The 25,889-nt window shown below is 40.9% G+C and overlaps 1 protein-coding gene across 3 annotated transcripts in view; it reads left to right on the plus strand.

The window, feature by feature from the left end:
- The window catches only part of Slc1a2 (solute carrier family 1 member 2), a 146,687-nt gene extending 121,027 nt beyond the window's left edge, over positions 1–25,660 (plus strand). For all 3 annotated transcript variants that reach the window (XM_047516938.1, XM_047516940.1, XM_047516937.1), the window contains exons 10-11: positions 11,812–12,043; positions 16,205–25,660. In XM_047516938.1, the coding sequence (XP_047372894.1) occupies positions 11,812–12,043; positions 16,205–16,276 (304 nt within the window). In that variant the 3' untranslated portion in view covers positions 16,277–25,660. The remainder of the gene's footprint in view (positions 1–11,811; positions 12,044–16,204) is intronic.
- Positions 25,661–25,889: the final 229 nt, after the last annotated feature.

Consider the following 25,889-nt stretch of genomic DNA (forward strand, 5'->3'; position numbering starts at 1 on the left):
GGTTGGGAGAGAATAGGGCGAAGGAGGCAAAGGAGCAGTGTAGGATTTGGTCGGGGAGAGGCAAAGGAGAAATGAAGACCCTCGCAGGGGTTGGGGGTTGAGCACACAGTAGGAACTCAGTAAATGTGTGCTAACCTTGACCACACAGATGCTGTGTGGGCCTCAGGGCCTTCCTGCACCGAAGAGGAGGAAGCGCCGCCATCCCACTCACTTCCTCTGTGACTTGCTGCTTCTCCACACCCTGGTCTCTGTGTCTGTTGAATCCCTCAACTCACGTTGTCATCGAGGATCCCTTGCCTGTTGTGATTACTTTGCCTGGTCTCTCCTTGGTCTTGTTTCTCTATTTCTCTTTAAAAAAAACATCATTGCTATAGAGGTTGTGCCCCATCAGAATGGAAAAAAAAATTGAGTGATATTTTCAGGAATGAGGAAAAGGACCTGACCTTTGGCAGGGACTGCAGTGTCTTTCCCTCGGTTTTTGTTTACTTCTTAAAGAGCTCCATGGTGTATTTCACAGATGAGGAAATGGGGAATCAGGAGGGTCGAGTCCCTTGCCTGAGGCACAGAGGAACTTGTGTGGCCAGGTCAGGGCCCTTCATCCCACCCCAGGCTGCCTCCTCATTTGTACCATGCAGTTTACTGGTGGAGAGGCGGACCAGAGAGGTCCAGAACTGGTAAGGCTGGGGAAGACAGACGATTAGGGCCCGTCATGCTATGGTTAGGATGTCTATCTCTTCCAAAACTCATGCTGAAATTAATTTACATACTCAGAATTAAGAGGTGGGAGCTTTACGAGGTGACTAGGCCTGAGGGGTGACTTTGTGAAAGGCAGCTTTAGCCCCCTCTTGTTCTCTTTGCCCTGCCACCTTCTATCATGTGATGAGACAGCAAAGGGTCCCTTGCCAGATTCTGGTGCCTTTAATCTTGGACTTTCTGCCCTCCAGAACTGTGAGGAAATGATTTCTGTTCTTCATCAATTACCCAGTCTCAGTATGTGTCACAGCGGCACAAAAGGACAGAGACATCCCTGGCTCTCCATCGTAACCAGAGGTTTTTAGTTTGACCTGATTTTCCTGCTCTCTCAGGATTAAAACAGAGCAAGGAGCCTAAATGGGGACAAATGGGGAGTGCTCAAGGCCTCAGCCTCTCTCAGAATTCAAGTCCTCCAGCCCCACTAGGCCTGACCTTGTGGACGCTGTCTTGCCGGCAGGCGTTTGCTCTCAGGTCTGTCGGATGAGAGTGACTTCATGAAACATTCAAGACCCTGCCTACTTCTGACCTAAATGTTAGCAAATGGAACAGGAGGGCTGGGTCCTCTGGGATCACCCCAGACAGGTGCTCACACGCTCACACTTGTACAGAAAAGCAGGGTTGACACGTGGGAGCGGAAGGGAGTTGGCTGAAGAACAGCTGCCAAAAAAAAAAAAAAAAAACCAAATGATCCATTTGGATTAACTGTATTGAAGAAATCATAAGAGAAAACTACCCTCATCTGGGACTAGAAAGAAAAGAGCAGATAAAGAGCTCTTCTCTATTTCTGGGGTTCTGATCTCAGATGGGGGGATGGGGAGACATGTGGTTGAGGGAAAAAGAGACCAAGGGGCAGGAGACCTGGTTCTGAGCTCTGTGCTTACCGTCTGTAGGACTTGGAGCAAATTTCTCACTCTCTGGGCCTCAGCTTTTGGCTGCCTTCCAGTGATAAGTCCTGATGTAAGCTTCTGCTGGTGAATCTGGAAAATGGATGTTTGTACACAAATAAGCAGAAGCATTCCTTTTACAAAGAAAAGAACAAGGGAGGGTAGAGGATTCTGGGAAGATAGGCATCCGAGCCTGTAGCTGGGTCAGGTCTGCTTGGAATTAGTAATGGTGCCACATTCTTTCTCACCAGCTGGAGGAGTTCTGGAAACGAGTTCTTGGAATAGGCTCCATGGTTGTTGGGTGCTTGTCAGTGTGTAAGTTGGGGTTGGGAGGTTGAGTTGAGGTGGGGGGAAGGGGGAGGCTGTAGTGTTCTTCAGAAAAGCAGTTGGTGAAGGAAAAGTGAAGAAAAAGATGGGAGAATTTTTGTCCTCCTGAGGCAAGTCTGTAAGCTTTTATAAGTCTAGCAAATTTTCAATTTAAAACCAAACAAAGCTTCAGTGACATTTAATGTGTCACAGTGCTTGCCAACCGCTGGATACCAGCCAGCCTCATTACTGCCTGCAAAGCCCTGGATACTTTTCAATGGACAGGCTTAGCTGCTCTGTAAATGTCATGGTGAAATCCAAGATTCCAGAGCCCTGTAAAGTGCTCAAGTCCTAGAACACGAGATAGGCAGGACTAGTTAAAGGCAGAAACTTCTCTGGGGTCCAAGAAGTCATTTGCGTTGGAAACCCTTGGCAGATAGCTATAAGAGAGCTTGCTAACACCCCCCACCCTAAAAACTGGGAATCAGTATCAGGGAGAGGTAGTAAATAACTGGGTCTGGCTACAGGTTGAAAAGAAAAGTCAAAAGAAAGTGAGACCTAAGTGGATCCTGGCCACATCTCACATAGGTGTCCCCTGGTGAGCTCTCTTCTGCACTCACCTTGATAGTGCTGGGGGAAGGTACAGTTGAGATGGCACTTAGTAACCCATGAGGAGCCCACACCCTGCAGGACAGACTGTGAGGCTCCTCCCATTAGTGTGCCTCTCTGGAGGAAATAGAGCTTTGGTTCTCAAACTTCAGAATGCACCAAAATCTGTTGCAGAATCTGTGTTGGGGCTCAGGAATTGTCACTTCTAACAAGTTTCCAGGTGACACTGATGATGCAGTCCAGGGACCTCCCTTCCAGAAGCAATGAACTAGAGACAGGGAAGTTCCTAATAAAAAGGAGTTTCTGATTGTGGGCATATGAGCCCCTCTGCTCTTTTTTTTTTTTTTTTTTTAATTAATTTATTTTTTTTAATTGTAAACAAATGGGATACATGTTGTTTCTCTGTCTGTACATGGCGTAAAGGCATACCATTTGTGTAATCATAAATTTACATAGGGTAATGTTGTTTGATTCATTCTGCCATTTTTTCTCTTCCCCCCCTCCCCTCCCACCCTTCCCCTCCATCCATACAGTCCTTCCTTCCTCCATTCCTGCCCCCCTCCCTAAACCCAACTCCAACCCCAACACTAACCCTTCCCACCCCCCATTATGTGTCCCCTCTGCTCTTTTTTGAGAAACTGTTTATAATCTCTGCATCTATCCAATGAAAATATATTGAAAGGACACAGACTGCTAATAGCTAGTGTTCAATAAGTGTCCTTAAGTGTTACGCGTTGTTCTAAGCACTTGTCATGGATTTGTTTAAAAGTGGTAGTACACGATTAGGCAACTAATACTATTAATTTATCCCAGTTTCGTGGGTATTGAATGAGTGAACTGGGATTCAGACCCAGATGACCTGGATGTTGCTTGGGGGTTCCAGGTCTGCCAATGTACATGCATATACACACAAACACACCCTCACACAACAGACTTAAACTCCACTCCATGCCTGATTGAAAAGAAAACTAATTCCACATCTATCTTATCTCTGAAGATTCCAGGCGCTTCTGTTTATCTTAGTCTTTGATTTAGCACATACACTGAATTCTCCTCATTTCTACCTCCTGCCTTATCTCCAATCTATGTCTGCCTCACTGCGAAAGGTAACCCCCATCCCAAGTCCTTGCCTCTCCACTAATGTGTCCCTGACTCAAGGCAGTACAATCACAGATCAAGGAGATGGAGTAGGGGATAGGTCTGCCCAGCAAAATCATTTTTTAATATATTATAAAAGAAATGTGTGTTCACGGAAAGGGGAGAGAGAAAAGCTCTGGAGAGTGAGAAAATGAAAGTCTCTTTCAACTACCATTGAATCAGTTCTCTGAAGTGCTGTAATCACCATTAATAATGTCACATAGCACAGGAATTAAAAATTTAATAATAGGCATCCCTTTTCTTAAAAAGAAATATCTTTTTATGTTTCCCAGCCCTGGAGATCTCCCCTGCCCTGATTTTTACCTTTCTTGGTCTCTCACTGTCTTGCTGGGTCTCCTTGATCCCCATCTCTTTGGGTCTTCCCCCAGTTCTCTGGATGCCTCTCTTATTTTCAATCACAAAACAGTTTGGGCTAGCTGTGTCTCCCTCCTCCTCTGAGGTTATGCCCTGTGTCCTACCTTTTCACATCCAGTTTCTAGCCAGATATCTAGCTAATTAAAAACCAAGTCACCTGCTTCTGATTCAAACTAAAAATCCATCTCATCTTGCCTCCTTCACATACTCACCTCCCAACTTTCCCCACACCACCCTGTGCCCGAATGAATGGAGGTTTTGGTTTCCACATTCTCGGATTCAACCAACCATGAATTGAGAAAAGAAAAAACAAAACCTCATCTGAACTGAACACATACGGTTATTTTCCATGTCATTATCCCCTAACCAGTACAGCATAACAACTGTCATAGCATTTCCAGTGTATCAGTTTTTCTAACGAATCTAGAGATGATTTCAAATATATAGGAGAATCTGTGTGGGTCATATGCAAACACTAAGCCATTATATGTAAGAAATTTGAGCATCTATGCATTTGATACTCAGGTGGAGTCCTAGAATCAATCCCCCACAGATACTGATAACTATTAAATATGGTCTCAGCTCAAAGAGCTTATAGTCTAGTACTGAGGTTAAAAAAAAAAAAAACAATAGATGTGGTCAAGAAATTCCAACAGAGTATGCTAGTTGCTAAAAGCAGAGTGTGCATAAGATATGGTGGGGGAAATAAGGAGGAAGTGACCTCGTCTGCTTTTTACTTGGACTAATAATAGTAACATGCTGAGCAGTTGATGGTTGGCACAACTCCGTGCCCCACGTAAGCGTTTTATATGCAAAGGGTTTGGTGGAGGACCCTTGGGGTGATGATGATGGCCTCTCCTATGTCTGCAGCTGGGCGTTACTTCTCAGGTTTTGCAAATGAGGAACCTGAGTGAGAAAGGTTGGGTAACTTGCCTTGATGGATCCAGTATTGCAGCCCCGTCGGGATCCAAAGTTCACCCTCTTGACTGAAGGTCAGAGTGGGGAGACCCTTCCCTTCCTTGACCCCACATGGCTTTAGCCTATGAATTGTGCCATTTTCTCCCAGGCCTGGGATTTTAGGTGACCTCTCTGCCACACTGTACCCTTCATAACCATCCATTAGCCCTCTACCTTCTGAGAGCCAGCCCTATGGTTTGTTTTCAGTAAGTCAAACCAAATGAAACTGCCAATATTTGACCTCTTTAGACTTACAAAAATGGCAATTTCTGTGATACAACTCAATACAAGGGACTGGATGAATCATGAGTGCCCCAACTCCCTCAGTTCTATTTTTCTGTGAGAAACAGGCTTTTCTGACAATCCTACTTCTTTCTTGCCAGAGGATTTAGACCAGGAGATAGAAAAGAAACACAGCACCTTGCAAACTGCTTTTCTTCCCATGAACAGACCCAGTGACTCTGAAATGCCTGTGAAGCCCCACCCCCATCTTTGGTTCTTGGCAGCTCCCAAAGGATAGCTGTGTCATCTCGTGAGTCCATTAAATGCAGGATTCTTCTCTCAGCTCTTCCCTTCTTGCAGTCCTGACACACAGCATCCAGACTCAAAGACAGTGTCTATACCTCTTATATATATATATATATATATATATATATATATATATATGTATATATATATTTTTTTTTTAAACTAGGTATCCTAAAAGCTCCTGAGGTCAACATAAAAGACAGTTTCCTGAGAGGTCAGGGGTGATCATGAAGCAAAATGAAAGCATTTGCTTGTGGAGAAACTTTCCACATGTGCACCGTAAATTCTCACATCCTGCTTTGGACCAGAGTTGGCCTTCCCCTGAGCTGATCAGACATTCCCCTAGAGGCCTCTGCGATGCTCTGTTTTTTCAGTACCTTCAGAAAGAAAGATGTAGACAGAGTAGCCGTGACTTTCTGCCTGGGCATCTGGTGCATTTTCCCAATAGACCTTGTGGCCAAGAAACCTGGCCCTGACAGGGCTCTAATATCATAGCTTCATCCAAATTTGCATCTTGCTCTTCACCAGACTCCTTTCACTGTTGCCATTTCACTTAGAAATCTGCATAAACTTATCATGTTTGCCTTCTCTTCTGTAGTGATGAAGCAGAGACCCTCTGCCAAAGACATGACCAACATCTCCACTTTGGAATCCATCCTCTCAAATTTCCCCAGGGACTTAACTCCATAAATCACTCCCTCTTCTCTATACTTTTAGTTTCTCTTCCACTAGGTCCTTCTCATTAGAATTTAAACATGGTCAAATATTCCACATCTTAAAATAAAAGCAAACCAAAAATTCTCCATCAACCAGTCTTTCTCCTCACCTTCATTATTAATCTTCTTGAATAAAATGACGGATATAATGTCCCCAATCCTTCGCTTCACAACTTTTTACCTGTAGTGAACTGACTTCTGTCCCTACCTCCACGTAGAAATGGCCCTCAGCATGTCAAGGTGACCTCTTTGTTGCTGAAACCAAGCAGCACTTCTCTTCCTTGATTTCCTTGACCTCTAGGCAGTAATTGGCATTGTCCACCATGCCCTTCTTTATAGAACACACTTCTTTTTATTCCATGGCCCATTCCTTAAATGTCAGTTGCCCTCAGTAGTCTAGTCTAGTGTGTCTGCTCCTCTCCCTCTACATTCTCTCTGAGGGTAAATCAAACACTCCTGTGGCATTTATGGCTACTTCGATGTGATGATTTCTAACCTATTTCCTGCATCCTAGATGTGTCTTTTGAGCATCAGTATATATCCCTAGTCACCTGTGGTTTATGACCTCTTGACTAAGTCACACGCCTCACGCTGGACACGTTCAGACTGAAATGATAACCCTTCCTACTCCAGCTGGTCATGCCCTCTACATATGGTAGCACCATCTATATACGAGTTCCCCAAACTAGAAACTTGAAAGGGACCCTTCATTGTCTTCTTTTGTTTTCTCTACAACCAATTAGTTCTCAAGTTCTGTAATTCTATCTCGTATATCTTCATCAAATCCATCTTTCTGTATACCCACCATATCCTCTTTAACTGATCGCACACTCTCAGTCTTATCCTTCTTCAGTCCATTCCCCATACTGGAATAAACATGAGCTTTCCCTACAAGGACTCCTAATTACACTTTGGGTAAATTCCTAAATGTCTGAACTTGACTCTTAAGGTCATATGTGACTTAATTTTTATTTTCTGTCTCTTTCACTCTTACTTTGTCATCTTGAGTTCTTCTGAGTGCTCCTACCTCTTAGAGTTCATGTATATTTCTCTTCACTCCAAAGCTCTTATTTTTGGGACTTATCTTTACGATACTTCTACTGGAAGCTTTTCCTATGCTCCTTGTGTAAGAGTGTCCTACCTCCATAACTCTGTAGCACCCGGTACTCATTCCTGTTAAAACATTGATTTCGCTCTCATGTGGAAGATAGGAAAGTGGTGTTCTTGGGAAAAGGGAAGGGTTGAAGGGTCCTGTTTTATTCATTGCTGTCCTGAGCACATAGCATAATACCCTGCACATACTAACATGTCCATTAGCATCTGTTGAAGGAAAGAATTCATTAACACAAAAACTCAGCAAGTATTGGTGTTGATGATTTCTTCTTTTTTACTTAGCTATTAATAGCTGTTAAAAAGGATGTTTGCAGGCTCTTGTGTTCTTGCAATCTGTAAGAGTACTCAAGGCATGCTGAGTATTTCTCTGATCATATATAACCCTCACAGCCTCCTGTGGGGTTGGGAATAGCCTCATTCCCTACTTAATCCTCAGGTGAGAAGTGATTTTCTCAGGTAAATCAGAGGATCTGGGCTGGGACTCCGGCCCCAGACCAGGGTCCTTTCTGTTTTGACTTTGGTAACATCAATCTGCTTTAATTCTACTCAACTCTGCCTTCAATTCATTCCTATCCTGATGGTTGTTTTCAAAATCTGATGGAATGAAAGAGAGATAACTGAACAAATAAGGGGAGAGCTCATCCAGAAATCCTATTCCAAAACTTTGGTTCAGTGGCTGCTTTAGGTGAGGAGGAATTTGGTGTCAAAAAAGGTTGACCCTTCTGGTCAAAGGGTTGAAGAAACAGATATGCCTTTATTAAGCAGAGAGGTCATGAATTTTGAGCATAGTATTTTATGCTCTTGTCCACATTATGGTGTATGAACAGGGTTTATCCCCAAAGGGAAAGGAGCCAGGATATACTGAGTATAAACTATGGATCATTAACTGGTTTTATCTTCCCCAAATCCTATGAAATAGACTACATGAGAAAAATTCTCGCTGAGCCAGTGTTTTAGTCCACTTAGGCTGCTTATAACAGTATGCCATCAAATGGGTGGCTTATAAACAAGGAAGGTTATTTTTCACCATTCTGGAGACTGGGCAGTCCAAGATGGAGCACTGGCAGATGTAGTGTCTGGTTGAGCTTACTTTGTCACAGATAATTATCTTCTCACTGTAATCTCATAAGTTGTAAGGGGAGAGGGATCTCTGTGGGGCATCTTTTATAAGGGTACTAATTCCATTCATGGGGGCATCACCCTCATGAATTTATCACCTCCCAAAGGTTTCTCCTGCTAATGCTATTATTACGGGGACTAGGTTCAACACATAATTTTGAGAGGGATGCAGATATTCAGACCACAGCAAAAAGTCATCCAAATCACATGGTTATTAAGTGACTGAGCTAGATTCAAAATCAGGGCTGTGTAGGTATGAGTTGCTTACAACATGTGGCAGACAGTGGATTCTGGAATCACACTGTATTAAATTTGGCTCTATGAGTTTCCAAGCTGTGGGACCTTGGGAAGCCACTTGATGTTTTCATGTTTTAAAGGTGAATAACAGCACCTTCGATGGAGTTGTGGTGAGGATGATTTAAGGTAATATCAGTATAGTCCTACACCTGGTCAGTGTGACAAAAATGGTAGCCCTCGTCATCATCTTCATCACCATCACCCCATTATCTTTCACCCATCTATTCTCCAATACAGCAGGTGCTCCTGGACCATGGGGTCAATGGGTACTCAGAGTGTTGTTTTTGAAGACTTTATCATTCTTTGGAATTTAACATTGGGTCCAAGGTACTGGACACTTGCAGGGAGGAATTGAATATCCTTTATCTGAAATGCTTGGGACCAGAAGTATTTCAGAGTTCAGTTTTTTTTTTTTTTTTAATTTTGAAATAGTTGCCCTATACACAATGGGATTTCTTGGAGATGGATCCCAAGTCAAAAGACAAAATTCATTTATGTTTCATGTAATACACGTACATGTACACACACACACATATATACATACACACACACACATATATATGTATATATTACCTGAAGGTGATTTCATACAATATTTTTAATGAACCTTTCATGGGAGTATAAAATGTTCCACTTGTGGCATCATACTGGTGCTCAAAAATGTTTGGATTTGGGGGCATTTCATATATTTGGATTAATGCTACTCAACCTATGTAGTTATCTAGCTCCTCAACAGACCACAACTAGATGATGACCAAATAACACAACTAGTTAGTTGTGAGAACTGTCATAGGAATTGTTCTATAAATAAAATTAATACTTTTAGTGGGAGACAGTTATTTAGCCAGGTATGTTTGGATGTTCTACCAAGAACTGCCAAAAACACATTTGAATTTACCTGGTAAAATTTTGAGTAATTTTAAAAGTACATGTATGTTAAATAATGTCTTACTAAATGGAAGTCTGAAAACTTTGTTATGTTACTTAATCTTCACAGTAACCCTTATATGTTGGATGTACTTATTATTTCAGTTTTATCAATGAGACATCTACAGCTCACAAATGTTGATGTGATCAGGGTTGCCCAACATGTCAGGGTCAAATCTAGTCTTTGAATCCAAGTCAGCCTGTCTCCAAAATCCATACTTTTTCTTTTCTTTTCTTTTTTCTTACTTTATTTTTTAAAAATTTTATTTATTTATTTATTTATTTATTTATGGTGCTGGGGATTTGAACCCTAGGCCTTGTGCTTGTGAGGCAAGCACTCTACCAACTGAGCTGTATCCCCAGCCCTAAAAGTTTTTGTAACAGATACATTTAGACAGAATTATACATATTAATGAGATAACTCATATGTCAATACATGTATACATTACATGTTTAAATGAGATTACATATATCTGTCTCATTAAAAATTTATCATTTCTTTATGGTGAACACTTCCCAAATCCTTCATCTAGCTTTTCGACGTGCTATACATTGCTGTTACACATAACCTCCTGTAGTACACAAGTACATGTGAGCTTCTTACTGCTCTCTGTCACCATGTTTTTTCTTTACCATTATCATATATTCCTTCTCATATGCTCGTACTAGGGGTTCTTTGTAATCTACTTCAAGTGCTTGACTCGGTGGATCACCTCAAGACCTTTTCTTCCTTCATATACAGACTTTATCACTCTCAGGCAGATTCTCCAGGCAGAAGAGGGCAAGAACATTCCAAGATGGAGAGATGCTCCTGAGGGTTCAGATCCAACTCTGATTTTTTTTCATGAGCAGCATCTTCCTGGTTGAAATCAGAATATTTGGCTTGTACCTTGCAAACCACTGGCCTTTCAAAGGAGCCAGGCCAGACTTCTAAAGTGCAACTTCATGACTAGTCTCTCCTGGAAGTAGGTTTGATCACAGTAACTAGAGTTTATTTTATACCTGTGTTTCAAGAAAAAAATTAAGGTTTACCCTTTGCTTGGAACTAATCATAGTACTCATTATTTGAACTGAAAGCTATAATGTCCTGGACTTAGAATTTCTCAGCAGCATCTTTACATAATTTCTTTTCTTTTTTTTCATATTATTTACTTGTTTACAAACATGCCTGGTGGTTTTCCAGCATCCTTCTCTTTAGGACTTTGGATATTTAGTAAACATGCCATAAGGATTCTTCACAATGAATTGGCTCATACTTATGGATGGATGGATGGGAGGATATTACTTACTTTTAGGAGTTCAATTGACCTTCCTGGCACTGATCTCCTAAGAGGAAGAGTTGTATATCAATCATCATATATTTCAAGTCAGAACTGGCAACACAAAATTTGAAAAAGGGCATTCTTAATATTTTCTGGTTCCAGAAACACTCTGGAAGATTCATTTTTTTAGGTTAATAGGAAGAGCAAAATACACTATTTTGGTTTTTCTGGGGCACACAGTCACAACACGTGAAAATTGTTGCTGGTTTCCTATCCAACAGCTATGTCTGCAGGGTTTGGGGGTGGGGAGCTGGGGGAAAAGGCAGGTTTAGTTTACACCCTTATGAAAAGATGGGTTTTCTATTATGGAAGAGTTCATAGTTCATTAGTTCATTTTAGCAGAATTAATAAAATCAGCAGACAGGTAGTATGGAATCTTTCAAGAACAGTTTGAGTCAGGAGAAACTGTTGGGCAAAACTAAGTGTGTCTGAAGTCTGGATACCAATTTTGAGACTGGGACACATTTCTCTCTAATTCTTTCTTTCCTCCTCCTCTTACTTTTCTTTGGCTATTCTTTATTGGTTGTTTACTATTCATCAGGCATTTTGCTAAGTACTTTACCTATAGTACTTCATTTAGTTTTCACACAAGCCTATGAGAGAAGTGGAAAGCAAAGTCCATAAAGGTTAAATAACTTGACCCAAGTCAGGGAGAGGGAAAAGGTGGAGCCAGAACTCAATGCTAAATCTCTCTTGCCCCAGATCTTGACCTTTCAACCATCACATCATACTGCTTCCTTGTTAAACTTCTTCTGTTCTTTGTCCCAGGGACAGGATGAGAACTTCAGTCAATGTCGTGGGTGACTCTTTTGGGGCTGGGATTGTCTATCACCTCTCCAAGTCTGAGCTGGATACAATTGACTCCCAACACCGAGTGCATGAAGACATTGAAATGACCAAGACTCAATCCATTTACGATGACATGAAGAACCACAGGGAAAGCAACTCTAACCAATGTGTCTATGCTGCACACAACTCTGTCATAGTAGATGAGTGCAAGGTACCTTTCTCATTCCTGGATATCGAGACTTGTATATAGTAGTGCATGCTCGATTTCTTAAAGAACAAACAATACCCTGCATCCATTTTTGACATGTATTTTTTTAAACCATGTAACCCAAGCTTCTATGAGTCCCAGCTCATTTAACTCTGTGTCTAACGTGGCAGGAAATCAAGTCTGATACTAAAAGAACCAATCTGTTGCTTGTTTCATCTGTGTGATGTATAACAACCATTCTCATTCCTGCATCTACCCACTCTACTAATTTGGTTAGCTCTCTTGACAGTATTACCCAAGAATGTGGAGACTGCTAGAGCTTTTTTGGCTTCTCAATATTCTATTCCTTGAATGGAACATTGAGAAAATACCACTCAATTTATAATGCATGAGTATTTCTCCTTGTTGTGTATAACATTGGTTAAAAAAAAAATGTGCGCACATAACTTTATATTCTCTTAATTATTTTTGTGGGAAGGGTAAGTTTTGACCTGGCAGTGCTTTGCTCCAAAATAGGGAAGCAATTTCAAGTGAAGAATAGCTATCCTTCAGAACAATTATCCAGAGAAGTCTTTTCAAAACCCTGTATCTCACATACTACCCAGCAGGTCATCTTTTCTACAGCATGGATGTTCTGGGTTCTTCTCCAAGCTGTTGGGTGCCAAGTCTTCAAGTCTGATGGGCTCTGCCCAGCCTTCATTGTAGCTAACTTGACCTTGTTAATGACAGAGTGTTATGACCAGAGTAAAGCAAACTTGGAGAAACCCTGGCAGGTGGGCAAAGTCAACTTGGGTCTGGTTTTCTAAAATGATTCCATGCAGGAACTAAAGACAATCTGATCCCACCACAGACCTCTGGTACCTTTCTAGCTGTATTTATTTATTTATTTGGTACCAGGGATTGAACCCAGAGGTGCTTAATCACTGAGCCACATCCCCTCTCTGGTACCTTTTTGACTCCTGTTGATATAATCACATTCAATCTTTGATTCCTTCCTGTGTTATATCTGAGCCATTCCAAACACATACCATGATTTGTGCCAGACAACTAAGGGTGACTCAGAACATTTCTCTTTACTGGACCATGTCATAGGTCTCTCCAATTCTAGTGGACCAGATACAATTTTTTGTTTATCTCCTCTGCATCAGGTATATGTGCAGGTAAGCTGGGGCTCTGATACAATCAGAAAAGAAGCCTCCCTACCAAGAGGCCATTATATAAATTATTTGACTCAGTGAAAAAGATTTAAAATTTAAGAATTCATATATACCTAAAGAGCATAATATATCCCTTGGAATTAGGTTTTCCAGAAGTGAAAAACTTTATTTTCCTTTGAAATGTTCAACATTCTCACGGATGGACTTATATTCTGTTACATTTCATGAGTACTTATTGTGTGCCTTGTAAGGTTTAGTTGAGTGTCCCTACCTCATATCTGGGATATACTGCATTTTGATCATTTATGAAGTTTTTACTGAAAAATCCCTAATTAGGCACTGGAGGACAGTAAAAAGAACATACAGTGTTGTAGAGGAGAAAGGACTTGAACTCAAATCATTGACAATACAAGGAAAAATTGCATGAGACAAAATGAAATAGCCATATATACATATGTATTTTTTTAATTTCACAGTTATATGTATGAGGAATCCTAGTAGTTAATTGCTTGTGTCATAGCCCTTTGGGAACTTTTCAAGAGGTTTCTTAATATTGTCAAGAACATGATTTGAAATAAAAAAGTGTATGAGCATGGAGATGTCTTTATATCTAAGGCTTCCTGGACTATTTTTTTTTTCTTAAAGGACATCAGGAGAAATTTGCTTAATTTTTTAAGCAAAATATTTCAAACTCTAAAAGGAGATGCTTGTAAATTATCCTTGTCCCTAAAATGTAAGTTATAAAGAGTAAAATTTTGTCCCTATTCATCTCTACCATGTCCCAATTTCCAAAACAGTATCTGGCATGTTGTAGGTACTCAGTAAATATTTGTTGAATGTGTCCTGTTGGCATCTTGACACCCTGCTCTATTTCATGTGACCTTTTTGATGTACAGTTTCATAGAGATGCACCATAGAGACTGATATGGCTCAGTCTCTACAAACTGACTACCCAACCAGCCTCCTGTAGTGTATCCATTGTTAGCATTAGGTGGTTAATGACCAAATGGACCAGGTCATGACCGAGATGAAAATGGACTTATTGGTTTAATAACTATTTCAGCAGCTTGCACTTTTAGCAAAGTGACTGGGTTCAAGCTCAGAGGTGAGGTGGTCCCCAACCTTTGATGGGGTAGGCAAGTTGGCTCTTCTCGCTCCAGGTCAGTTAACTGTGTTAACATTGACATAGAAGCAGGTAGCCAGAGCTATGGGGATGAATGTACCCCACTTTTCACAATATCTGGGTCATGCTTATTCATTCCTTTGGACTTTCTTCTAATCAGTTTCAGTCTCCTTTTCAGTTTTTAAGCCAGCATGGGAGAAGTAAATGTTTCCTGCCAAAGCCCTCCTCTTTTGTTTTTCTATTACTCAGGTGATTAGACCAGAGAGGGGTAAATGGGTTAGGGAGTGGAGTCCCAACTTTCATTAGTTCAGCCAGGAAAGGAAACGCCAGAAAAGCTCCTTTCCCAGCTCCTTTTGAAACATAGGCCCCAGTATTTACAAACAAAAAACAAAAGACACCTCCGCCAAGTTCTGTCTGGTTCTTCCAAAGGCACCACAGTGTGATTGATAATTTTGCACTGCTATTGATCTGGTTCAGCACTGAGAGCCAAATAAGCACATTCAAGGTCACAGTGAACAGCCAGCTTTCTCCAGACAGTCTGTCCCTGGCAGTCTTTCTTGACAGTTCACTGAAGGGGAAACCAGTTTGCTGCAGCTCTGGTCAAAACTTTAACCACTTCAAGCATTGTTATGTCATGTTGGTCTATTTTCAATTCTTGCCTGGTAACAGTAGTTTGAAGTTATGTGATAGCTTTTAAATTTTAATCAGAATAACTGCATGTGGCACAGTCATTGCTAATTGCATGGACTTTCTAACAAAATGGTAGGGGGTGGCTAATGGGGATCGGAGGAATGAATGGTTTTTATTTTCATTTGCTTGGTTTGCAAAGGGCGCTTGGTTCTCTGTTCCCAGCATGCTGCATGTTCATGATGCATGCATTTCACTTCCACTTGGGTAAGAAGAAGGTCAGATTTCTTTCAAACATTGCTGTGTTTGTCATGTCTCCATATTCTAATGCTTCCATAAATCCAGTCTCTCCATTATGTGGAATATCAGTCGTGGGTTTAAATTTGCACATGACATTGAGGACAGACAGAAGGTAAGCTAGGAAAACTGCTTAGAAGTGGAGGGGAGAACCTCCTGTTCTGCATAGGGTTCAGTTTGCTTTGAGCCAGGGAAGCATAATATAGATGGTCTGATCATTATATTTGATTAATTAAATGTCTGCACTAAAATAATTTAGATTATTATGACTGAGCTCAGGCTTTTAATCCTCCCCATCTCCTTTAAAAAAATTTTTAAAGTAAAGATAGCTAATTAGAACAAATTAAAAAATTATGAAAAAAAATAAAGTAAAGATAGCTAATTTGGTAGAGCCAAATCATGATAATTTCTGATTTTTAAAGTGATCAGGGACTGGGAATTTAGCATAGTGGTAGAGCACTTGCCTAGCATGTGCAAAGCCTTCAAAATAAACAAATTAATTAATTAATTAAAAAATAAAATTGAACACATTTGAAGTCTACCTGGCCTCATTGTAACTGAACCTTTCACATGCATGAGTAGAACTAGCTGTCTAGTTCTGGAATTTTCTCTCTGTGGTTGTATGGAGTAGCACATGGCAATCACTATATTTTTAAAATTATGTTACTGTGTGATGAGTCTCTGGATAGCAAGACACCCCACAATCCTAAAACAGTATTAGAAGCTATGCCCCACCCCCACAATTACAAAGCATCTGTAATCCCTAAACACTTGTGATATTTAATTCACAAGTCACTTCTGAATGTCAAGACAGGTTCAAATCAATTTGGAAGGAACTCTTTTTAAAACCAACACTCAGTTGTGTATTACAACCCTGGATCTAGTGCTTCTCCACATAACCCTTGGGTTTTTATCTGGTTCGTGGCCTATAAGCTGGATGCTGATGATAATTATTTTCAGGTAACTCTGGCAACCAATGGAAAGTCAGCTGACTGCAGTGTTGAGGAAGAGCCCTGGAAACGTGAAAAATAAGGATATGACTCTCAGCAAATTCTTGAATAAGCTCCCCAGCGTACCTTATGGTAAAGATGATATCAACAAGCTTTCTTTTAAAAGGAAAAAAAAAAATGCATATATTTCTATGTTACTTAATCTGTTAGCTGAGGCTTAGAGGAGCTGTTGTGAGTCATGATGACAGGCAGGGTGCTGTGTCTTTGCCAAATAACGCTTCATAAACGTCTAATTTGCTCACTTGTATTATTGTTTGAATGGATGCTGCTGGAGGAATCACGCTGAATTGAAGACACATTCTTGCCAGTTTCCTTTTTTTTTCCTCTCTCTCTCAAGATGCAGAGCTGTGGAAATTCTTTTCCCAAGGGACATGACAAAAGCAGAGTGGTACACTCCAGGGACTTGGGACAACGAGCACACATGCACACGGTGTGTTATTCCTTAAAGTGTTCATATCTTGCCTTGTTACGCACAAGAGACTCTGCTAGAAGCCTCTAGACGTAACTCCCCTTCGATGTCTTGTAGAGTTTGCACATGCTGAGACTAAAAGCAAATATCTGTCTTAGGGAACTTGGACAATTTATCTTTCATGCACCCTTAAATGTTCCCAGAGTTTTAGTGGGAGCCACACTCTTAACGTGCAGTTGATTATGGAACCCTTTGCTTCTCCGTCCCGTGCAGTTTGGAGATTCTAGAAAGTCTGTATGAATAATGGTTGAAATTTCAAAATATACATCCTAATTCTCTCTCAGTTTGATCATGGATTAGAAAGCATTTTATGCATAACCACTGCATCCAGTGACAAAATGAAGAGCGCACCATTGATATTGACTTTAACCAGACTTATGTATTGAAATTCATTTATGCTTGTTTGGCACTCACCGGACACAGTGACACCAAGTGAGACTGTTACGTCTGTGTTTTCCTTTCTTTGTTTTTCCCATAAGGCTCTCATTTGGGTTTCTAACCAAAAAGCTAGTTTCAATCCCCAGGTTGTTCCTGACACGTCCACCTAGTGGGCCTCGTCACTTTGTCCCTTGCACCCGAAGGATGCTTGTGCCTCTTTCCAAATCATATCTTGGTACTTAGATTGAATAGGTAGAAAGCTTGTTGTTATATCAAAGCACATCAAGTCAGTGACAGGACACAGTTGGAAGCAGAGCCAGTCTTCCTTCTCGGTAGGAAAGGAACAGAAAATAAACATCCGTGTACGACCCTGTACAAGTGGCTTTCCTATGGCAGAGTCCAGGCAGCCTTGAATCACAGAGTGGGAACAAAGGATGGCTTCATCCAGCTTCCCAGGTGGAACCTTATTCAAGGTTGTGAGAGTCTGAAGGAATCCATAATCTAAGAGGCATAGCACAGTGCCTTGCCCGTGGTAGGCAGCTAACTCGACCTTAAGGATTGGTTTGGCAAGCTGAAGTGTGGATGTCTCTGCTACTGTCTCCTACTGAGCAACCCACAGTATTCCCCTAAGGTGGCTGGGTTTGGGAGTTAGCTGGGGACTGGAATCCTTGAGAAGTAAAGCACATTGGACTCTAAGGAGAAGGTGAAACTTGGTCCACAGGGGGAGTAGGCTGTGTCATCCAAGGCCAGCAGAGGGCTGTAGTAGTTCTAGAACCCAGATTCTCTGAAGAGAGCGTGCTTTTGGAATCACCTACCCTTCCTTATCTATTGCTTGACTTCTAACTCCCAAGTCAGCCAGCTTTGGAACCTACAGAACTTGGAGATCCTATCTGTTTTGTCTCTTAAATCCTGTTTTTAAAAACAAAGACCACTATTGAGCAGTATTAAGCAGATTTTTAAATAATGACATGGGTCTTCATTGTCATTAGATGGACAGTTAACAGGGTGGCCAAGGACATGCTCAAATGTAGTAGTGGGCTGTACATCCTTTACAGCAGATGTCCCATAGGCCTGTAGCCAATGGGACAGTCCCAGGGTTTAGCTGTGAAACTGTTGACGATTGTCTTTAAGTGGTGCTCCCAAGAGCTTTTTTTATGGCAAATAGAAGAATCCAGGCCAGTCATCTAGGAGCTTGATTTTTGCTGTGGAGGGTCAACTTGTCACTTATACAGGCTGACATGGTTCTCAAAGGCATGGTCACAGGATTGTCATCTCAAGGTCCTGCCTGAAATTCTATATATCTGGTTTCTTTTGTCCTCAGCCTTTTTCTAGCTATCCTGTTTAACCGATGAATAGATAAGGGGATAAGGTGTTCAAAGGAAACAAGGGTTACCTAGCAGGCTTTTCTGGTTTGAAACTGTATGCATTGTCTCATGAGAATATACTCAGGAAATCACATTTATCTGGAAATTCAATAAATCATATTAAAAAATAAACAAGACCAGCCTGAATATCCAGGATGTATGTAAAGTTGACGTATGACTATATCCTCTGGTGTTTTAAGCCTCATTCATTTTTCCCATGCCATGCCCGTTGGGGATTCTCTTGCCCAGAATATGTGCCATAAACAGAACCAACAGATCCAGAGAATACCTCTGATAGCCTTTATCTACATGGACTACCCATCAGTTACATGTATAGATTTATTCTAATAGATCCATCACAGATGAATGCACATAATAGTCTGTTAATGTTTGATGAAGCATGAATGTTACATATCTACAAATAGACATGGCAGGACAGGGACACACACCACATCTTGTAAGGTTTGTAAGTCAGAGCTTTGGCAACAACATTTTGTTTTAGGGTCATTTGATCTTTGTAGCAATCAGAATCGTTTCAGGAGAAAACCACCTAAGTAGACTTTGATCCTTCTTTTTCTCAGTTTACCTTTTGGGAAACCCAAGTTAAAGCATCACCTAATGATTTACTAAAATTCAAGAAATCCAAACCAGTCAGTGAGAAGAATGGCTCATCTTTCAGGGTAATGTTTGACCCTAGATTTTTCAAGATCGTCTTCCCCACCCATGTGGAAAAAAAAAAAATCTATAGGGGAATCTGAATCTAAGAGCACAGTTCCTCAATAAAGGACTTTAAGCAACTTTAGGCAGCAATTGAATTCCATTTTTTAAAAATTCCCATTAGATACAGAAGCAGGTTGCAATGTCCTTGCCTGTAGAGTTTCCATTTCCTATAAAAGACAAATATTTATTTCTCCTCCCTAACCACTAGTCAGCCTGGTTATTCATGAAACCTTAAAGTAAGCATGCCAAAATGCCTACCTCCTGGATTTAGATTTGGGGAAGCCTAGAAAGACTTGGGAGGAATTCCATTTATGGGGGAATTCCTGGTAGGTGTTGCCCGAAATCTCAATGACCAGTTAATTAGGTCTCAGGTCATTTCCACTCATGCATGGAGAACAATGTCATTTGCACGTGCTTCTACTCAAGAGGCCCTTTCAGAATCAGGTGGCTGGGAAACTTCTCTATTGGGTCCCCAAAAGGAAAAAAAATCCTGTCATAATTTTGCAAATACCATACTTCCCTTTGCTCTTGATGGCAAATATTTGTTATAATTTTTCAAAGTGGTGCTCCCAAGAGCTTTTTTTATGGCAAATAGAAGAATCCAGGCCAGTCATCTAGGAGCTTGATTTTTGCTGTGGAGGGTCAACTTGTCACTTGTACAGGCTGACATGGTTCTCAAAGGCGTGGTTACAGGATTGTCATCTCAAGGTCCTGCCTGAAATTCTACATATCTGGTTTCTTTTGTCCTCAGCTTTTTTCTAGCTGTCCTGTCAGAATTGAGGCTCCTGCCTTTGCAATATTTCCCCTTGAAGAACAGCAATAAATTCAAGTAGGTATGCACATGCTCAGAGATTATTCTTCTTGGTTCTCACTCTTAAAAAACAAGTCTCAGCAGCGCTTGCCTGATTTGATGACTAAAAGTACACAGCAGTTTCACCCCAGGGGAGGTGGTTATTACTCAGCTGCTCTCCAACTCTGAGGACCAGCCAGCTGTCTGGGTTGCTGGATTTGCTTTGTATAATGTCCAGCTGAACTCATTCCAGGCAAAGATAAAGGACCAAATGGGATTTTCAGTTATTGTAATACTCACTCTTTGAATAAGGATGCTAGGGTCTAGGGGCAGAAGAAGATTAATTGAAAGCAAAGACTCAAGTGAGAGTTTTATAAATCTAGTTGTCAGAGAAGATTAATAGTCTCAGCGTCTGTAGGAGTTTCTGGCTAGCCCTAGAACAAGGGTCACTGAGTGCCAATCAGGTAGGTGGCACTAAAGGCAGAGTGGAGTGAGTTCAAAGACTCTCATGAAACATTAGCTTATGATTTTCCCTTAAAGAGAACCCAGTTTTCCCTCTTCATCGTCCTTCCTCTTCTTTGGCTGATTATGAGACAATTTAGTAAGTGATCATATGGACAGGTTAGTATAAGGATTGGCTTTAGGGAATCTTAATTGAGTAGTATCTAATTTCATAGCATAAAATAACTAATTCAGGCAATGACATAGAGATGAGAGAAACAACATGGTTGGGTAGAGGAAATATCGAATTGAGACTCTGTCCGTCTTCAGCTGGATGACTTTACACAAGCTACTTTGCTTATGCCCAAGCTTCATTTCTCCCATATGAAAAGTGAAGGAGTCAGATTAAATGATTTTAATCCCCTTTCAATCCTACAAATCCATGGTATTACAATCTCTGCTTTATTATCTTCTTTCTCAAGAGGCTTACTACTATAAAAGATGACGTATTTATTCTCGAAGGCAGAGGGGCCCATAATAATGAAGAATCTAGATTCTTATCCCTTTGGGAGAAATTGAATTCAAACCTCTATTCATTTTATGCTTTCCTACAAGCTTGGAAGGTGGCCATGTGGATCTGCAGTTTGATGTTTTGAGACACCGATAAACATCCTTTCGTAAAAGGTCCCTTTACCTAAACTCACTGTCCTAGTGGCAGTAGCGATTCAGCTCAGGGAAAATGCTGCCCTATCAGCGGGAGGGACGGGACCTGTCTCCAGCTGCACTCAAGCTCTTGCATCATCCCCGCTGTAGCAACAGAGCCCACTCCAAATACCCAAACCACATAGTTTTCTCCAGACAGTCCTAATTGCCAACCCAGTATGGGAATTTGAGAGCCTTTGGCAAATAAACTTGAACACTCATGAAATTTGGTGCAAGACTTACACAATCCCAGCAACTGTCTGTAAATACCTTGCCTCCTCCGCATGGGTGCAGACACGCACATCCATTCACAAGCAAGTGGGGCTGAGTCTTTTCTCTGGAGGGCTATGCAGGGAGATTTTATTGAATTCATTTTCAAATTTTCTGCTTGGTTTGCTTTCCCAGCGGGCATCGCCACAGCAGAGAAGCTCTAACTTTGCAGACCATCATTCCTCTTTTGGATGCCTGCAGAGTTTCTGAGTGGATGGGGTGTGGTGCATGGTCCGCAAGGTTCATGCCACAAGCCACGACCTTTAAGCAACCTCTTGCACTTTCCGCTCTTGCTGTAATGGGCCATTGCTTGCATCTTTTCTCTTGGTCCAAACTTCTGCTAATAGAGTTTGCATTTCTTGTGTGGTGACTTATCTTTATTGACAGAGAAGGCTTCAGCTCTCCAGATTTGGGGGAGAGAGGTGTAAAGCTAGGACTGAAAGGATTGAGGGTTTTTTTTTTTGTTGTTGTTGTTATTGTCATTTGCTTTGATTTTTTTTTTTTTTTTTTTGCATTAGTACAGAACATCTGATGCAAGAGCAACAAGATAAGCTATTTCTTAATCAACCCATTTAAGAAACTGTAAAAATGTGAGAGAAGCCCCTCAGGTCCTATTTCATTCTCTTTAAATAATATCCTGAATAATTACTGATCAGGTTCTTTTTCTATGTCCAGCCTTGCTCCACCCTCCAGTCCTTGAGCCAAGTATCCATTTTGAGATCTTTCAAAGTCCTGTTTATCATGCAGGGACCTTTTGTGCTGAGAATGAAATCTACTACTGGAACAGACCTCGCTGCTTTGCAGAGTCAGCACTTGACCTAGACAATGTGGACCAACAGGTCCCCAGTTCCTTGGAAATGTCCACAATCCCTGGGTGAGGGTTGGAACCGAACCACTGACTGTTAACCCTTGTTATCGCCCCCTGTGGAGGTGGATATGATGCAGTCAGTCTTGCTACGTCTGGGGCTCAGTTTCTTCTTCCAGCAACCAGTTAGTCTGCCTGGAAATAGCCTCTTGTAGGGGGCAGATGTACTCACTAGCCAAGGAGGTTGGTTCAGCACATCTCTGAGGTTTCTCCTGCGTGGGACAGATAATCTGAGATGCACAATAGGCTCTCGGGTGGCTTACTACTCCATGGGAGTTGCTTTCCCCAGCAGGAACTCATCCTTTGGCATCCAGATTCTTCTACAGATCCCCCTCACTCCCTCTTGTCCTCCTTTCCCTGAAGAGCTTAGCTCCGCCGTCTCCATGTTGCACAACTCAGATCAGATTATCTGGTCACTAGAGAGATTTGTATATAAAAAGCTACTTTTTCAAGAATTTTTGTATATTCTTTTTCTATTTGTTCTTCTACAGTTTGAGGAAAGAGCTGGCAAACTGTGAATCTAATTTTATCTTGCTGCCAGCAGATAGATTTTGTCTTCCTGGTAAGAATCTATGGTACCAGGAACAATATATTCCTCTCATCAGTATTGCACCCCCAAAACTACAAATCACTTCAGCTCAGTCTTTCATTCTTTCTTAAACAAATCCCCATGCCTCTTTGCTATTATTTATAAAAGCATGAGAAAATGTATTTATAGTCATGGATATTATATGTTTAATATTAATTTAGCCTTCAATAATGTTATAGGTTTGTATCTATTCTTCAGAAATCATAAAGAACTCAGTATAGACTGAATTAATCTATTTAGTATCTGTAATTTTGCAGACAGATATTTTCTTATGGTATTTTCTATAGAACCACATATATAGAATTATAACTAGAGCACAAGAAATTTCTACAGCAATTTAGAGCTATCAGTTGTTTCCTGAGTATATCACCACACTTCAAAAATTGAAGGTCCCATCCTTAGTGATGCAGTGAACATGTCCATTAAGAACAAAGGATTACTCAAATGCCTTAGGTTGTTAGGACATACATCTAAACAATTTTTCTAACTCAAGGAATGGTGCTGATTTTACATTTTTTGACACCAGGCCTTGTTTTTCCAGCTGAGCATTCGAATTTTGATGGTCTCTAAGATGATCAAAGGCAAGATGATAATAGCAGGATCATTTTTATATCAGAATCTCCCCTACCTCTCTAAATGTTTATATGAAATTTGGCTTAGGAAAACTTCCAGTAGCAAAGACTGAATACTAGGAAGGATATTGGAATGTTATTTGTTGCAGTTAATTCTTGCTAAGCAAAATGATAGTAAATGTCACATTGTTAAATGAATTGAGCACATATTTTTTAAGGAAAATTTGAAAACTTTTTTTTAATACTGACAATGAAGCAATGCTGTGTCACTGAGGGCTGTAGGTACCATCTTAGAGTCACACTGAAATTGTTTAGAAAAAGCCCAGGTAGATTTTTGTCCTCAGGTGAATAATGAGCTGTGTAACTTTCCCAGAAGGGAAGTAGTAAATCACTGGCCACTGAAAAGATGAGGTGTCTTTCCTCTGCCAAACACACTTTCTGATAGGGTGGTAGGGTTAGTTTCTTTCCCCTCCATTTTAAAAACTAGCCAGTTACATAGAAAGCATACTAGTGTGTAGTCGAACCTGCTCCTCATTAAGCAAACAGATTAGATGTGTCCTTAACTGGCTAAGATTGTATCTGTTTTCAAGTACAGCTAGTTGTCAAAGCATGAAGTTCTTGTGTGTACACGCTGATACTTGGTTCACGCATGAAGAACAGTGCCTAAGCACTCTGTGTAGCTATAATGTAGGTATCTAAGTGTAATTTCAGTGAAATGGTGTATAGATGTATTGTAATTTAATTTAAATGTTATTTTTGGCTGTTCATCTAAATGCAATAGACGTGTTGATTTGTGTTTTGAAAACCCCCTTTTTCTTCTTAGATAGAAGCTATGAGCAGTGAGTCATTTCTCCTTTCAATGTCATTTGAAGATATATATGCGTGCAGAACTTCTCTGAGTCCCTTGTACTAATGATTGTGTGAAGGTCTGTGGGTGTCCAGCACCTCTGTAAATACACGGTTCAAAGCAGGGATGGGTTGGACATGTGGTCTGGTTCTTAGTGCAGGTCATGTGACATCGGTATAATACACGGTGAATGCAACAGGGGAGCTCTTGATTATCTCAGCCTAGGTAGGTTCAGCATGAGGACACTCACCTGCAGTCCTCCCTTACCTGGTGGGCCAGGCTCATTGAGACAAAAGGTCGGTCGGCTCCCATGCATGTTAGCATCGTGTCTTTAGGGAAGAATCATTCTCTCTAGTTGCCAAATACTCATCACGATGCTAATGGCCCAAAGGTTCTGAAGAACCTTGTCTCCCTTGGCCTCTTGAGTCAGGGCATGGGAAACACACTGTCTGACTAGCTGCCTTCCAGGTGAAACCCCACAAAAGCACAGTTTGGGCAGCAAACAGCACAGTTGTAGAAAGATAGAGCACTAGAAGCACAGGGTCAGTTCGTTTGCAGTTTTGGGGGCTGCTGAGGGGCAACTTCCCATATCTGTGTAGGAAATTTGACCTCTACCATTATGCTCCATGTGTATGCTTGGAATGACTGAAGATGAGATTCATGAATGCAATTATACCTTCATCTCCAAAAACACACATTCTATGTAATGATCACTAAATGCCATGCTATGAGTTCTAGAGTTCCTCTAATCCCTTTCTCCTCCCTAGGGACAGAGAAGAAATAGTAATGGGCTGTGGGGAAAACTGAGTGCCCCTCTCTTGTCTCAAGGGACTGAGGCCTGAGCTCACAAGGGCACGAAGCACATTAATTTGCAGTGTTTATTGTAGATTAGTGGAGTAAGGGGATATCGTGGTTGGACACATTTTTTTTTTCCTTTGAAAATGTGGCTTCTTCAAATTCAGATTGAAAAACTTACAGAAAGAAACTGGCCTTGAGGCAGGATTATCTTTGAAGATTGTTGTAAATCCAAGAAAGAATTGCGATTTCCCTCACACCCACAATCCCCATTGGTCTGAAGTCATGTAGCATAGAACATCTATAGCACATGGTACTAATGAATGCAAAAAGATAAAACTCTGACTAATTTTGGGATTGTTTGTTATATATGGTCCTAGGAAATGCCTTGTTGGCAAAGCACATTTTGGGGTTTGAGGGCTTGCATTTTCGCCTTTAGATTTCCAAGCTTTCTTTTCGTGTGGACTGATTAATGTAACATTTCACGTGTAAAACAACTGGATATTCCTTATATGCTGGAAATAACCTGTGAATCCAATATCTCACTAAGTGTTTTAACTTTTGTGTATATATCTCTCATCAATAAATGTGGACTTCAATTTCTCTTGGTGGTTGTTTCTTCTTCAATACCCACTTTAGTTTACTGTTGGATACATAGCAAGGGCCTTTCTGGAGAAATGTATGGACTGAAGGCTACAATATGCTGAACATTTTCTAGGAAACAGAATACATAGTAGGTTACATGTAATTACCTAAAGTTAGTAGTTGGAGAAAAAAAGGCATACAATCGATGAATCAGGTAGTACGATATAGCCCCCAAAATCTCAGGGGTT

The sequence above is a fragment of the Sciurus carolinensis genome, chromosome 11, assembly GCF_902686445.1.
Source record: "Sciurus carolinensis chromosome 11, mSciCar1.2, whole genome shotgun sequence".
Classification (NCBI taxonomy): Eukaryota; Metazoa; Chordata; class Mammalia; order Rodentia; family Sciuridae; genus Sciurus; species Sciurus carolinensis.